At 41.2% G+C, this 16529-nt stretch overlaps 1 protein-coding gene across 9 annotated transcripts in view; it reads right to left on the minus strand.

The window, feature by feature from the left end:
• The window catches only part of Vps35l (VPS35 endosomal protein sorting factor like), a 122722-nt gene that overhangs the window by 46277 nt on the left and 59916 nt on the right, over positions 1-16529 (minus strand). For all 9 annotated transcript variants that reach the window (XR_015450404.1, XR_015450403.1, XM_087208928.1 and 6 more), the window contains 8 exons: positions 16261-16372; positions 15648-15764; positions 13213-13266; positions 11289-11369; positions 5377-5439; positions 3772-3857; positions 2714-2794; positions 482-545 (listed from right to left, as the gene is read on the minus strand). Coding sequence is in view for 7 of the 9 variants with exons in the window: in XM_087208928.1 (XP_087065054.1) it covers positions 482-545; positions 2714-2794; positions 3772-3857; positions 5377-5439; positions 11289-11369; positions 13213-13266; positions 15648-15764; positions 16261-16372 (658 nt within the window). In the remaining 2 variants the exon portion in view is untranslated. The remainder of the gene's footprint in view (positions 1-481; positions 546-2713; positions 2795-3771; positions 3858-5376; positions 5440-11288; positions 11370-13212; positions 13267-15647; positions 15765-16260; positions 16373-16529) is intronic.

A 16529-nucleotide genomic window follows, 5' to 3' on the forward strand; every position in this document is an offset into this window, starting at 1 on the left:
GCAGATAATCTCCAGGCCTGGCCAGCCAGTGTGTCTGGGCCATGGCCCAAGTTAATCCACAGAGATCCCTTACAGGACTTCCACAGGCACCCTGCTGATGGGCTGCAGAGCTCGGGGGACAAAGACCTGGAGCAAATTGGTCCAAGAGGGAAGCCAGCAGAGCACAGCGTGGAGCCAAAGATGGACACGGACATCACTGGGCCCCGGGGTCCAGCTGTTCCTCTGGAGGTTCCATCCACGGACTTCTGTCACATGAGCACATGAACCCCTCTTCCAACTCTTTATTTTTCCCAAAGTCAGTTTGTTTTGGCTCACTTTGTCCCCACAGGAGAACTGGCTAATGTAATACGTTTGCTAACTTCATCTTATCTCAGAAAATGAAGAGCACCAGGGAACATAACGTTAACTGCTTTCTCTAGAATGGGGATAAGCAATTACATCACATTTCCAAGTGCACTGAAATGTCTACCCCCAAACTTACCATTTTAATAAATCCATTAATCAGATGAGCCAGTGTTCTTTTCTCATCGTCGAGAGTGAGTGCACTAAGATCAATAATTGTACATAATTAACATGGAGATAATAAATGAAAGCTTCTGAAGACAAAAACACACAAGAGGGGAGCAATTTAACAAGTAAAAATATTGTTCATTTTTCTAGATCTCAAAAGCTTCCAATCGGCTGTGCATCTTCCCTTGGGTAAAACATAATCTAAATGTACTCCTCCTCTTTCTCAAGGTACATTTATTAACAGGAAAAGAGAAGGCAGTTTTCTCTTCTTTGGAATTTGGGCAGCAAGTTTTAAATTTTGTAATTCAGACAAATTTTAACACTGTATTATAAAAAAATCTTGTCCCTTCATCAAAGAGCCTTTTCCAGAGAACACCCACACCCCTATCATCGAGATCCAACCGCTAGTATCTCACACTCATGTTCTATCACACAACTATCCACTCCCCTCTCCACCCGTCAGTCCATCTCGTTTTTGGCTACATCTTAACAGCTGCTTCTAACAATAGAAAATTTAACACAAATATAAATGAAAATATCAAGTCTTTATAGTTTTAATTATATATATGAAGGCCACTTATAAATAGTTCTCCTATTTTAATTTTTAAGATCTTAAGAGCTCAGGCTGGATGCGTGGTTCAGTGGCAGAGCACTCGCTCAGCATGCGCAAGGTCCGGGGTTCCATTCCCAGCACAGGGGCTGGGGATGTAGCTCAGTGGTGCTGCACCGGCCTGGCAAGCACAAGGTCCTGAATTTGATCTCCGGTACCAGGAAAAAAACCCACAACTATCTCAGCACAGCAAAACAAAAAAAAACAACAACCACAACAAAATTTATGAACCCAGAGAAAACAGGAATGAAAGTTTTTGTTGGTTTTTTAGGAGACAGTAAGTTTTGGCAGAGTGCATGGTTCCCACAGTTCCTTGGGACAACGTCACTCAGCCTACTTCGCAGCCAGATACGACAATGGGATGTAGATGCAAGTGATACATGAGCCTTCCAAGCACTGCCCCTTTAAGAAAGCTGCTGTCCTCCAATGAAGCATGGACTTGGTCAAGGGAGGCCAGCTACCATCAGGAAGGCAAAGATGGCATCGCTTGGGGCACAGAACAGCAAGATGGAGGCCACCTGGTCCCTGGATGATGTGCCAAAGAAAAGCTGCCTCCTCCTCTCATAAGCCAAAAACAGTGTCTTATAAACACAAGTGCCTTTCTGGGTGTGTCTCAGGCCTTTATGTCTATTTTTGTCCAAAAAGTTCTATTGGGTCTATTTATTATTAAATGATATTCTTGTTGTTTTGATTTTTATAACTACTCATTAATTTGAAAGCAGAATTATGAAAGATTCTAAAATTAAGAAAATAAGAATATAATGCATCTTGATGGTGAAGTTCCAGAACAGTTTTCTCAATTCTTGTAACATTTTTCATTAAATCAAGCTGCTGTGCTTACAAATTCTTTGGTGACTAAAGTTTTAGCCACAAATATGCACAGACTGTCACAAGCACAGTCAAATGGAAACATTTTTTAAAAAACTGAAAAAGGGTGGTGGGAGGGGGAGGGGAAGGGGAAAGGGAAGAAGGGAAAGGAAAAATTATGAGAAAAGAAAAATAATGAAAACGAAATCTATGTAAATAGGGAAGGGTGGAGGGGGTGAAAGGTGCACGGGTAATGGGGAAAAAAATAAGAACTAAGATACATCATGTACAGGTACAAGCACCCAATGATAAATGTAAACGTACTGTATACCTAAAACGGACCAATAAAAGAATTAAAAAAAAAAAACTGAAAAGGATAAGAGTAATAATTGAGCCTTTGATTGAAAGTAAGAAATGTAAGCAATTTCATTTGAATTTTAAATAACAGGCTAATATAAAATTAAGAGGCTTTGTTATTGGACAAGTGTGCTTGTTATGCTATTTATTACTCACAGAAATCTCCAGGACACATGGAACTTGAGTTCACTTGGATGAAACTAGCCTTTTCCCCACAAAGAAATCCCTTTGTACAAACATCTGCTACCTCATTTTCTTAAGGTCTCCTCAGCTTGCTCTCCTGGACCAGAATGTCTTTGTTAGCAAGAATCTTAACAGACCCAATAAAGCTACTCCCAGCAGCAATTTATAGTTGTCACTCCCTAATGTGCAATTAGGCAGTACTTAAAACACAAACCACATTGCGTTTCAGCTTTAAGTGTGGCTTACTTCACGGAGTCATGCATGGTCTTGCAAATGTGCAAAAGGGCGTTCAGAATGACAGGGTCCTTGGTGGGCTCTTGTTGATGCCTAGAAGACATGAAAAGGTAAGAGTAAAAGGTCCAGGCACTGACAGGTATGAAAGATGGGATTACCGTCATCTCCTTCATGGATCTGAGAAGCTGCAAATTATCTGGGTGGCCTTTCACATGGCCCAGTTTGCCAGTAAGGGGCAATGTTCTAGTTTTCCTCTTAATTCTTTAAATAACAAGTTTGCTCTTTTATGCATATATTGTAACTTCTCCTAACACCAAAATCATGGAAAAGCTGCTACATTTCCTAAGCCAGGCAAAGGGCAAACATGTCTCATTCTGTTTCTTGCACCTTCTGAAGCTTCCTCCAACTTGCCTATAATGTGTTAAGTGCCACGAGTGCCTGCCCCAGCCTCCCAAGTACTGGGATTACAGGTGTACAGCACTACGCCCAACTCATAATGTTCTACTTTTAAAACTTAGTATCTTGGATTAAGAAAGAATTAAAATGAAATTTTAAAAGAATTAAAATGAAAATGAAAACCTTTCCAGCACACACCACCTTAAAACTATTTCATGTACCACTTCTAGAGGGCAATTGTGGGAAACACAGATTCAATAAAATGAAAGGAACTACAATTGAAAACTGATCACAAATTAGTCGGCTACTAATTTAAATACCAAAGATGAAAACCTTCCTAGTGCTCATGCCTTCATAAGTACGCTTTATTTTTATCCTTAAAGATATTATTCCCCATGCCATTTCTTGTCAGTTTGCCAATTAACCAACTTTTTTTTTGGTACTGGGGATCGAACTTGAGTCCTTGCGCTTGCGCAGCAGGCGGCAAAACCACTGAGCTAAATCCCGGGCCCAATTAACCAACTTTTATCATGACACCTGCCTTTGAAAGTGGTTCTCCTTCCAGGTATGAGGTAGGTACACATCACCAGGCCTCAAACTGTATGACCTAAAATAAGCACATTTCACAAGGGCCCTGGGAATGAAGGCTTCCAGTGACATGGAGTTGCACTCACTTGATAAAGGCTTCCATGATGTATTTGCAAACTTCCACCCGCACACTCTCTTTTTGGAACATATCCAGAAATGGCAGAAATTTTTCCTAAAACATAAAGTAGGAAGAATTAATTTATGGGTCACTTTTTCTTTAGGGGTCAAACAAATGGTAGAGGTGTTCAGAATTTCCCTGAAAGATCACATTGGAGTTTCAAAAAACTACTGCATACTGAGTATCCTTGATTAAAAAATATGAAATCTAAAATGCCCCAAATCCAAAATATTTTGAATGGCCACAAGTCCCCACAAATGGGAAATTTGAAACCATGGAATTTTATTTCATGCACACAATTACTGAAGATATTGTACAAAAGTATCTTTGGGCTATGTGTATATGGTATATATGATACACAAATGAAATTTGTGTTCACATTTGGAGCCCCTCTTTAAAGACTTGGAGTCATTATCTATATATGTAATTATTCCAAAATCTAAAATCAAACACTTCTGGGTCCTAAGCATTTCAGATAAGAAATATTCAATCTGTACTATTAAAACAACTTGTGTGTGCCCCAGATTGGTGTGGGGACCAGTTCACATTTTGGCGAACCATCTGGGCAACTGTTAGATGGCCATAAGCTTTCTCAGGTAGTAACCGGCAAGGGAACTTCAGTCTTTTCTGACTGGATGGACAAGCAGGCCCTGCAATCCCATGAGTACACACAAATGGAACCCAGAAGAAGGAAGCTAAGATAAGGAACAGAGAATGGTTTTTTTTTTTTTTTGGTACCGGAAATCGAACTTGGGACCTTGCGCTTGCAAGGCAGGTGCCAGAAACACTGAGCTAAATCCCCGGCCCAGGAACAGAGAATGTTACCAGATAGAAGAGTCACCGAGATTGCCTAAGGCCCTGCAGCAAACTCAAAAGCATGTTGCAGGGGATTTTAAATTTGTTTAAGGGAAATAAATGTAGTAACTCTTAACTCCATCAGACACGAGACAACTACTAGTTCAATGCATTTCATAGTTTTGACAATAAAGTGCACGAAAAAAGCAAGTACACAAGTTAAATATCCCTAATCTGAAAACATGGGGTCTGAAATTTGGACTTTGGACTAGGAATGCTCAAGAGACAGTCCATGCAAGTGTTCCCAAATCTGAAAAACTTGGAAATCTGCAATACTTCTGGCCTCGAGCATTTTGGATAAAGGATGCTCAATCTACATCATGTGAAAATCAATATGGAAGAGGAAATGAGGAGGATGAGGGTGCCCGGCTTAATCACAAGGTTGGAAATGTGTCTTGCCCAGCAGGTGGACACATCTGGTGGCTGAGTAATCAACAAGAAAGAATACTGTATTCTTCATCTAGGGCCATACTCCCCTGAACACGCTTAATCTCATCTGATCTCAGAAGCTAAGTGGGGTTGGGTGAGGGAAGACAATACTTTTCTTCCAGTTTACGTGTGATATTTTTCCAAATGCTGCTTAAGTTGTAGGACATAACTACTCATTAATATGCTTAGACCTAAGGGTTTTATGGAAGCAACTGTCAAGTATTTTTTCTGGCCTGGGATGCATTTAAAACAGGATACAAATTTCCAATAACTAAGAAACGTTACTTACCACTGAGAAAAGAACTGAGAAATCATGGAAGTGGGCAATAACTTTCTTAATTATTGACTGAAGCTGTAAGACAACAACAACAAAAAACACTTAATAAAACTTGGGTATTGTTGTTTTTAGAAAAGGCAGCCCTCTTTCATCATTTACGATTACAGCAGGCTATATCAAACTGTTCAAGCATGAGGAATCAGGGAGTCAGGGTCAGGTCAGGCCTGTCTCAGTCTGAGCTTGCCCTTCTTACTATGTACATCCTACTTTACAGTCTTGGGGGACCAATTTTGTCTCAGCCTCCTCAGCTGTGAAATGGAGCTCAAAGCATGCCTGTGAGGATTCCAAGGGATGTTCATGTGCTCAGAACAGGGCCTGGCCAGGAAGCCTCTCCACTAACCTCAGCTGTTGAATTATTCGAGAGATAGGCAAACATTTTCTGTAAAGGGGCTATGGTCCATTACAACTACTCATTGCTGCTAATGTAGCATGGGAACAGCCATGGCCAACCAATGAACAAATGGGTGTCTGTGTGCCAATAAAACTTTATTCACAAAAGCAGGTGACCATAGGCCATATCTACAGATCCCTATTCCATCCATTATGGCCCTGAGTTTCTTCACTTCTTCAGTGGAAAGGAATTGGATGGAGTTCACCAATGGAGTAAAATGGACACCTGTGGATGGGGACACAGTTGTGAGATTTGCTTCAGAAATGCCCAGGTGCTAATGTCTGCTCCCTCCACCTCATCAGAAGCGTTTGGGCTGTGGGAACCAAGGAGGTGCTGCTTCTAAGGAAAATATAACTCCATGCCACTAGGTGCTAACTAGAAAATTCACTGATAAATATTTTGTTTATACTGAAAAATTGTTGCTTGAATCAAAGGAAATCTCTCACAATTTAAAAGCACAGAATACAAAGATTTATGAGCCTGCATCATAATTAAACAGCTTGCTAGGTTACTCTGGCAAAAGCCTAAAACAGGACTCAAAACTTCCTAACAAATCTGGGTGTGGTTGGCACATGCCCTGCAGTCCCAGCTACTTGGGAGGCTGAGGTGGGGAGAATGCTTGAATCACTTGAGGCCAGGAGTTTGAGACCAGCCTGGGCAACATAGCAAGACTTTGTTTCAGGAAAAAAAAAAAATGAATGAATGAATGAGAAAAAGATCACCCCCCAAAACCCCCCCAAATTTCATGACAAGCAATACTCCACAGGGCAGAGCATTATGATACCAGAATATTGTTGGGTTAAAAATGTCTGAAACATGAAGCAATAAATCCCTTTAGAATAAAATCTTAAAATTTCTAAGTTGAGTTACACATAAACTATGATTTAAAAGGTTTTTTTTCCTTTCACATTTCATTATAAATATGCTCATAGAAAACTAAAGAATTAGACAAAACCCAGTTAGTTACCACTTAGATTCTGCAAAAGCTAACATTTTTCTACCTTTGCTGTATCTCCTCTAATGGAAGAATTTGTAAACACACGGTCCACACACATTTTTTTAACTTTTTATTTTGAAATAACTTGCAAAAATGCTGAAAGAACCATACAAAGAATTCCCATATATTTTTTACTCAAATTCATCAATTTTTAATATTTTTGCCACATACACCCATCATGGTTTAGACATACATCCAGCAAGGCCCATGTGTCATTGGGTTGGACCCATGCAGTGGTGCTATTGAGAAAGGAAGGTGGGGGCAGTGGGGCTTTTTGGTTACTGCAGGTTGTTATGACTTCTGTCTAGATGTAGCCCCAAAGCCTCATGTGGTCACTGGTGGGACTTTTCAGAGATGGCTGGAGCTAGAGTGTGTGATGCTGGGATTAAGTATGTGGTGCTGGGATTGATTCATGGTGCAATGCTAGAATTAAGGGTATCCCACCTGGGTGTGCTACTGCCCTTGAAGCCTGGACAGAATATAAGGGACAGAAAGAGGGCTGCTGCTGTTGCTTGCTGCTTTGCTACTTCGCTGCTTGCTCCTTTCTGCCTGCCATGAACCATTTCTCCTCTGCGAGGCCCCTCTGCCATGTCACCCTGCTTGGAGCCTACCAACTATGAACTGAAACCTCTACAAATTGAGCTACAATAAATTTTTCCTCCTTCAACTTTGGGAGTATCAGGTATTTTGTCTGAGCAATGAGAAAGATAACTAAGACACAGGTGTAGCCACAAAGGAGACTGTGGGATCCTAGTCTCTTTGGGTTTTTTTCTTTTTCTTTTTCTTGTTTTTATCTTCCTGGCTCAGGAAGCAGTTTTACTCTGCCACGTCCTCACACCAAGACGTGCTCCCTTGTCACAGCTCAAAGCAATGCTGCCAAAAGATCGAGCACTGGAATCTCCAAAATAAACCTTTCCTCTTTGTAAGCTGGTTGTCTCAAGCATGTCATTAAAGTGACCCTAAGCTGACTAACAGAGTACCTTGTCATTCTCTCCGTGTGAGACACATTCTTTTCTTCCTCAACCACGTGACAGTAGACTGCATGAATCGTTTCCCTTGTCCCTTAACACTTCATTTCCTAAGTATAATCACACTCTGACATTTCCATCGTGCTGTTATCAAATTCAGGAATGTTAACCCTGATATAATAAAAACACTTCAATCTATCATCCGTGGTTCAATCATGTTAGCTGTCTCAGTAAATCCTTCACAGCATCATTATCCCTCTCTCTCTATAGGATCCAGTTTGAGATCCTGGGTTGCATTTCATTTCCATGTCTCTAGTCAGTGTTAATTTAGATCAGTTCCTTGATTTGTCTTTATCACTGATGGCAAAGATATTTTTGAAGAATTACAGAACACTCCTCAAAGAGGGCATGTCTGATGTTCCCTTATGTTACATTCAGCTTATGCATTCTCACTGAAATTCTATGTAGGCAATGCTAGGTCTTTCTCAGGGTAACACATCTGCAGGACCACAACGGCCATTTGCTTCTCATTGGTGATGTGCATTGTGATTAGCTGGTCAAGGACGACTGCACAGTCACTTTTTTCTTCCTTGTAATGAATAGACCCTCTACTGGAAAACCCGATGAGACATGCAAATATCCTGCTCCCCATCAAACTCTTCCCCCGGCTTCAGCTGGCATCATTGAGTCTAGACTGAAGGTGGATGATTTTCTCCACTGTGATGGCTGCAGATGGTGGTTTTCCAATTCTACCATTTCTTCCACTTTTCTCATTTGGTGCCCCCTGCTCACCTCTCCCCTCATCTATCTTTCTATTCATCCTAAGGATAGACTCCTGGCTTCCTATCTTACTAAGTGGCTTACAATAGCTCATTAGCCCCCTCATTTCTTCTGATGCTCACCCTGGGAGCCTGGGAGATCCCCATTCAGGCTGCTCCTGTGCCTTTCCACAGGTCTCCCTCAGTTTTGGATACTTCCTGATTTTATGACACACATAAAAAATGCTCCAGGCTCATCTTGTTCTCTTTCCTTTTGTTTTAGTAGTGGAGACTGAACCCAGTGCTCCACACTGAGCTACATCCTCAGCCCGTTTTATTGTGTTTAGTTCTGAGACAAGGTCTCACTAAGTCACTAAGTTGCCCAGTCTGGCCTGGAACTCACAATCCTCCTGCCTTACCCTCCAAGAGTGCCAGGGTTACAAGTGTGCACTACCACACCCAGCTCTCCAGGGGCACCTTGTACTTCCTTGTCCCAGATCTAGAGTAAGCCCCAGGTCTGTGTTAAACCAATTCTCCACACATCCCTAAAGTTTAGCTTTTTCTGATGTGGTCCTCCCTTCAACCAAGGGCACACATTACTGAACGGATGGCTGCACTGCACGTGGGTAGACCTCAGGGCTTTCTTTTTTTTTTTTCTTACTATTTTTAACAATCTATTATTCTCAAAAGGACATATAAGAACATAAAGTTTATTATAACATATATGAGCCAAAATAGAATTGTGCATACAGATATTCAATGAGTCAGAATGGATTAAAAAATGCCACAGTAATAAAGTGATAATTTACTGGGCCCTGCAAGGATAAACAGGAAGTCCCCACCCTACCATGACGGTTTTATTCTGGGGAAGAGAACAGAGCAATAACTTTCTCTTCTGTCTGTCTTTTCCTTGTTTCTCTCCTCTGTAAGATTTTTAAAGTTCACTCGCTCACTTTACCAGAATAAATGCTCTGTGAATCTTCTCTTTCCAATCTGTAGCATAATTATATGCAGTTATCTGCCAATACACAGTATTTTAACACACTACAACTTTGATTTTCTGACTACATTTGTGATACAGTTCAATAATTTAGCTCATATTCATTTACTGATACAAATGTTCCACACCCAGGGCATCATTTATAAGTTGCTTTTAGATATTAGATATGACAGGATTATAGTAAATAATTCCCTCTCTTTGGGTGGACTGCTTAAAAAACACTATATTATTTGAAGTTTTCAATTAACTGGGTCTCTAGGAGTTAAAGTCTCACTATATTTTCCTGAATAAAAATTCTAGCATGCATCAGTTTTCACGTGAAGTCCTGACGATCCAGGAGGGTCCAACCACCTCCTCTGCTGCTTTTCTCATTCAGTAATGTTGATGTATTACACACCAGGCCCTGAGCATGGCCTTGCACTATTTTCATCACAAAACATAATGCAGCCAGTGGCTGTCCATAGGGTGCAGTGAAGAACCATTTTAATCAGAAAATGGTGAAACATTCTTAAGTTAGAAAAATATAACAACTCTAAAGAGTATGTAACTAATTGCCTTATACTGTACTAAGTATAACTCAAAAATTAATCTCAGGAAACACCAGTAGAACACTGTGTTATTTATTAAACACAAAATAAAACAAAACAACTTCACATCAGGTCAAGAGTTATTTCACAGTAAATAATCCTGAGCTGGATTCTACACTGGAGAGGGAAACCCTGCCATAAAGGATTGAGACAACTGACCAAGAGCTCGGGTGTAGACAGTGGAGTGTTTAGAACCAACAGATCAATGTTCAAATCCCTGAAGTTGGTAAGGGAAGCATGGTTTCGCAGAATATCCTTTAGAAATACTAGTTGAATTCCTTAGATGCAAAGGTATGGCATGATGTACGCAACTTACTCTCATGTGATTTAGGAAAAAAATGTACCTACACAAGTCTTAGTCGCTTTTTTGTCACTAAGACACAATACCTGACAGCCACAACGTAAAGGAGAAGAGGTTTATTTTGGCTCACGTTTTCACACAGTTGGCTTGCTCCAAGGCATGGTGGAAGGGTCAGGAACGGGAAAGTTGTTTACCTCAAGAGAGTCAGGAAGCAAAGCGTAAAGGGAGGAGATGAGGAAGGAAAAGAGAAAGGAGACAGACCCTTCCAGGCCACGTCCCCAGTGACCATTCTCTTCTGACCAGGTCCCTCCTCACAGCACATTTAGCTACAGACTCACCAGTGGAGCAAGCCACCAGTACGTACGGTGCCCCATGACACATTGCCTCCCAAAGGGCTACCCACGAGCACATGAGGCTTTGGGGGGAAATCTAGATATAAATCACAGCACACACTTACTGATAATGATAAAACAAATTAGGCAAGATGTTAACAATCATTGCATCTGGATAAAGGATAATGGTTCTCTGAGCTGTTCTTCTAACTTTCCAATAAGATTAAATTTATTTCCAAATAAATATACAAGAGCACATGCAGCTTGTTTGACAACGAAGGTGATGATGCTTGCTGAGCACCTGTCACGTGTCCACCAAGTGTCAGCGTGTCCCATGTCACATCTCACTTGATCCTACATCATAGAGGGCAGAACTCTTACTCTTCCCATCTGACATGTGACAGACTGAAGCACAGCAGGACTGGTAAATAATCAGAGCACGAGACTGGGATATGGCAGAGCGGGATTCAAACACATAATGATCTGACTTTCTCCCTGATCCATGGATGTGAGAAATGCTAATCTATTACCTGAGGGTAGGAATCCTCGAATGCTCGATCTGGAGTCATGTGCTTGATGACATCGCCCAAAACAGTATTCACCTCTCGTTTCTAAGTGGGGAAAATAAATCTGTGTTAGACAATGAACAGAAATCACTATTTTCCCAGGGGAAAGGACTAATGTATTCAAAATATATCACATACATAGTTGAAAATATTCTGCTGGAAATAGTACAAAGGAAAACATCCCACCTGGTCTTGTACCCCAGCCCTAGACATGGCCATGCCTGCTCCAAGTCAGCACTGAACTCTGTTTTCAAAGGGCCTGGGGATTTTCATTGTTCCTGCTTCCCCTGGGTGGTGGAAAATCAGCCTCATTATTTCCTGCCTGCCTTTCCCCACCCCCAGCCTGCAATAGCAGTGGGGCATTGTGGGACCAGCATAGACTCATGTTCCTTACAGTGGACTAACCTACAGTTCATCTGTGTCTGGGGTCAGCTATCTACAGTCCAAATACAGCCTGTCATTACATGGTCAGCAAGCTGAGAAGGATTTTTACATTCAAACCAGAAAGAGGGCATTATTTCATGACAGTGAAAATTGAGATTCAGCCAGGGATTTAGCTCAGTGGTGCCGCCACCTTCCTCAAAAGTTCAAGGTCCTGAGTTCAATCCCTGGTACCAGAAAAAAGAAAAAGATTCCAGGGCCCGGAATTTAGCTCAGTGGTTTCGCTGCCTGCTGCACAAGCGCAAGTACCTGAGTTCGATCCCCAGAACCGAAAAAAAAAAAAGATTCCAATTTAATGTGCACAAATAAAGTTTAGGAAAATGTGACCATGCTTACACATGTATTACATGCTATAACAAAATGCCACCAGCTGGGTAGCTTGCAAATAATAGAAATTGATTTCTCACAATTCTGGAGGCTAGGATGTCCCAGACCAAGTCACTGGCAGATTCTGTGTGTGGTGGCCCTGCTCCTCATAGGCAGCATCATCTTGCTATGTCCTCAAACAGTGGAAGGGAACTTCTATTACCTGGGCACTAATCCTTTTCATGAGAGCACCGACCTCATGACCTAATCATCTCTCAAAGGCTCCTCCTCTTATTTTTTCAACTATGCTGGCATCCTGGGATGGTTAACAACAGAGAGTTGGCATGAACCAGGCTCAAGTGTGCCAGGCAGCTCTTGGCTGCTGTCTGCCAGCACTGTGACACCCAGCTAGGTCCAGAGCAACCAAGGGAAACTACCTGAAGCTTTACTTCTTAATGCCATTAGGTTTCAACATATGAATCTGGGGGGGGAGGGTAGACAGAAAAATTCAGACCACACAATACTACACAGAAATTCAATTTTTTTTTTTGTCGTACAGGGGATTGAACTCAGGACCCTGCGTTTGTGAGGCAGGCAGCAGCACCACTGAACTAAATCCCTGGCCCAGTAATTCAATTTTTTAAAGCTGACTAAACAAATACTCTGATAATAGGATTTGAACCCATTTCTACCTGCTTCTAACATCTCTGGTCTTTGATAAGACCAATATTTCTTAAAGGATGGCTCTTGTTTAGGCCTAGGGAAAGAAGTATCTTAGTTTGCTTAGGGGAAAAAAAATCACATACAAGTCAAAAGATGTTTGGATAAAGCTGCTTATAGGACTCCCATGAAAATCTGCCACTCATTTCAGCAGACAAGCAAGCATCTAAGGGGTTCTATAGTGAAAAGTGTTTAACTTTGTAGAAGGCAGCACTGCCCAAATTTACATGTAAGCCTGGAACACTTCTGTTATAGTATACAATTAACATTTCATCTCATTTTATTTTTATTTATTTTTAATTTTTTTCCATCTCATTTTAATGAATGCAATATGTATAAATTACAATAACAATTACCAGTGTGAAAGTGCCTGCATGCCTAGATTCATCTGTTATCATAAACATGAAAAAATAACACATACCGTGAAATGCTTGCAGGTATACTCTACCCACACTTCAGCACAATTAATGTAGTCCTACAAAGAAAAAGAAAAATAGCTTACGGCAAAATTCAACACATATAAATCCCTTCAAGGGCTTTGACGCCAAAAAAAAAATAGATGGCCTACTGATACATTTTACTGTGACAAACAAATTACAGAAAAACAGAAGTTGACTGCAATTAATCAGACTTTCATTCCAGACTTGCTCCTTGGGCCAAGATGGAAATCAAGGAGCTGTGCTACTCGGAGCACTAGAGGGACCAAAGGGTAGCATTCTCTAGAGGATGGGGCCTTGCCACACCTCAACATTGGCTGAAGACACAAGCTTCATTCAAAATGTGAGTTTTGCATGTTAGGCAAAAAAAACCAGCTTGCCACCTTTTAAAAGAATAAAACATTTGTCCTATACAGGAGTGAGGTATGTATCTCGTAAAAAGGCCATGAAGCACTAAAGATTTTAGGTAAGAAGTTACATAGGAAGGGGGCCCAAGCAGAGAGAACGTAACAGAGATGGGAATGACAAAGACCAATTGAGTCAGGCTGCCTGCCCAAAAAAACATTCCAGAGGGAAAAAAGTGGTCAGGGAAGAATGTGGCCTGTAAGTGCACCTCTTTGATTCTGATACTTTAATGCAAAGTAAGAGGACCGAGGAGAGAATAGTGGCTTCAGTTACCCACTGTCAAACTCTGGTCCAAAAATATTAAACAAAAAATTCCAGAAATAATTCATAAGTTCTACATAACTCTTATTACAATATATTGTTATAACTGTTCTGTTTAATCTCTTGCTGGGTCTAATTTATAAATCTAACTTTAGCATAGCTATGTATGTTTAGGGAAAACAGCACAAAGAGTTTGGTGGTCTTCCAGGTTTCAGGTCCCTCTGGGTGTCCTGGAATGTACTGCTTGCATCTAAGGGGGGAACAGGCCCTTCATCCACACAGGAACAACCTCAGGTCTGACCGAAATGCTAAGACAATCAACTTAAGGACATGAGCGTGGAGATCAAGATTAGAGGAAACTATTAACCCAGGCTTGTAACACAGGCTGCTTTGAAACACAGTACAGCCACGATCAGCCCAGAAGGTTGCAAGATCCTAAATAAGCAAGGCTTTCTTAATTTCTTTTCTTCTTTTTGACAAATAAAAATTGTACATAGTCATGGTGTGTAACATGGTGTTTACAATACGTACATGTTGTAGGCTAGCTAACCCCAGCTCGTTCAGATATGCATGACCTCACAAAGCAACCACTCTGTGATGAGAGCACTCAAAATCTACTCTCTTGACAACTTTCAACCATACATTATATTGTTGTGAACTTGAGTTCCTATGCTGAGATCCCCTGACCTTTGGAATAAGACTTTGCAGCTGGCCAGACTGAGTTAAACAGAGTTTAACCACTGTTCAGTGATGATTTGCTGAAGGACCCCACAGTAGATAAATCTGCAAAGAAGTTTCTAGTTTTTTTAAGTTACAACCCTATTCTCAACATACTTCAGTAATGCAGAGACTGTGCTTCCTGAGCCTTTCCTTCTTGATAACTGCCCACTTCCAAGGCTACTTATCTACATTCAGTCCCTGCCAGCAGGACAGGGACAGTGCAGGGTGTGTGCTACTCCAGTTGTTTCTGCAGCCACGAAGACAGCCAATACCATGCCTCCCTACTGGCACTCAAGTGGCTGGCAAGTTCCTACCAAGATGGTTAGCTATGAAACCCAGCCCACAACTTGAAGGCCGTTACCACAAGCACTACAGCAACTGACATCAGTCAGTCCATCATCCCGACTTCCTACACCCGCACTTGGATGAGGCTCCAAGTGACCCTGCTCAAAGGCCAGAATCTGGAATTCCTGTTGTTTACTATTGGCTCGACTGCTCATCCTCAATTCAGGAATATCTTAGTAGGTTGGTATTTTCAAAATAAAGTGGACTTGCATTTTGTATGTATAGTCACAGGTCTTTAAAGTTTCATATATTTGTAATGTTATACTTTCTGTGCATCTTACGGCCTCACAAATGGATCATAATTATTATATAAAAAATCAACTAGCAAGGCACAGTGGTGCATGCCAGTAATCCCAGCTACTCGGGAAGCCAAGGCAGGAGGATCACAAGTTTCAGCCTAGCCTGGGAAATTAAAGCAAGACCCTGTGTCAAAATTAAAACAAACAAAAAAGGTTGGTGATGTAGCTCAGCACTCCCTGGGTTCAATGTCCAGTACCACAAAAAAGAAAAAAAAAAAAGCACATCTTTAATACCATTGGTCTTGTATTATGGGTTAACAAATAATACAATAAGGATTTCTTCTTTTAAAAACCACAAGTGTGATCAGTTAAAAGAACATTTTTTAAAAAGAAAGCATTTGCTGTACAACTTCAACAACAGTTGATCTAAGGTCTAAATGGTCACTCACCTGTGGATTCTTCAGTTTAGTAATGACTTTCCAAGCTTCATTGAGAATCTGGAGTCGATCACTCTCAGGCGGATCAGCCAAAGCCAAGTTTAAGCCCAGTGAGCGAAAAAGGAGATGCTAAGAAAAATATCAAATCATTATGTTACTGGAGATTTTAAGTCAAAGTGACTTGAGGTTAAGAAAAAAGGTCATCACATTTCATCCATCCCGGAGTAAGTCCTCCAAAGACCTCTTTCAGAAGTTCACTACCTGCTATCTGAGTTACACTAAAAAACTCAAAGCGGAGTGTTTGCTCCGAGCATCAGTCCAATTCACAGGCTGTAACAGTCTGCTGGACAAAGCTTGTCCTCATGAATGAAGATATACTTTTAAAGATGTACAACCAAAGTCTTTCCTCAATACTTTATAGGAGCTAATGAAACACGTTTAGTTTTCACAGGTCCTGACTCACGGCAATTACGTGGTGTTAACAATTCCAATCTCTAGCTCATCTTCCCGAGTTCTACAGGATCAGAGCTTTGGCCTGTCTCCCATCAGCCCTGCATCAAACTGTCTCCCTTGAGGTAGACACTGCCTGTTGGTTCTCTTACAGCGCATCAAGTCAAGAGCCTACCTTAGGGAAACCAGACTCGTCACATTCTTTAATCATGCTAATGAAGTCCATGGACCTGGTGGCGACAAACTCAGCCCGGAAGGCTGACATCACAGAATTCAACAGCAAGGCGCTGCAAGACACAAAAGGCTCACATCAGCCCAGCCTCCCCTTCATGACAGTCGCTTTAATGTGAAGATATATGCTGTCAGGAAGGGTGACTTACACCCCTCTAAGTGAAGGCTGGAGAAAAAATGCCAGCGTAGAAGGGGCTATTTCTAGAAACTAAC

This window comes from Heterocephalus glaber, unplaced genomic scaffold (genome assembly GCF_053883595.1).
Source record: "Heterocephalus glaber isolate CG9 unplaced genomic scaffold, H.glaber_assembly_v1.0 deba00000943, whole genome shotgun sequence".
NCBI lineage: Eukaryota > Metazoa > Chordata > Mammalia > Rodentia > Bathyergidae > Heterocephalus > Heterocephalus glaber.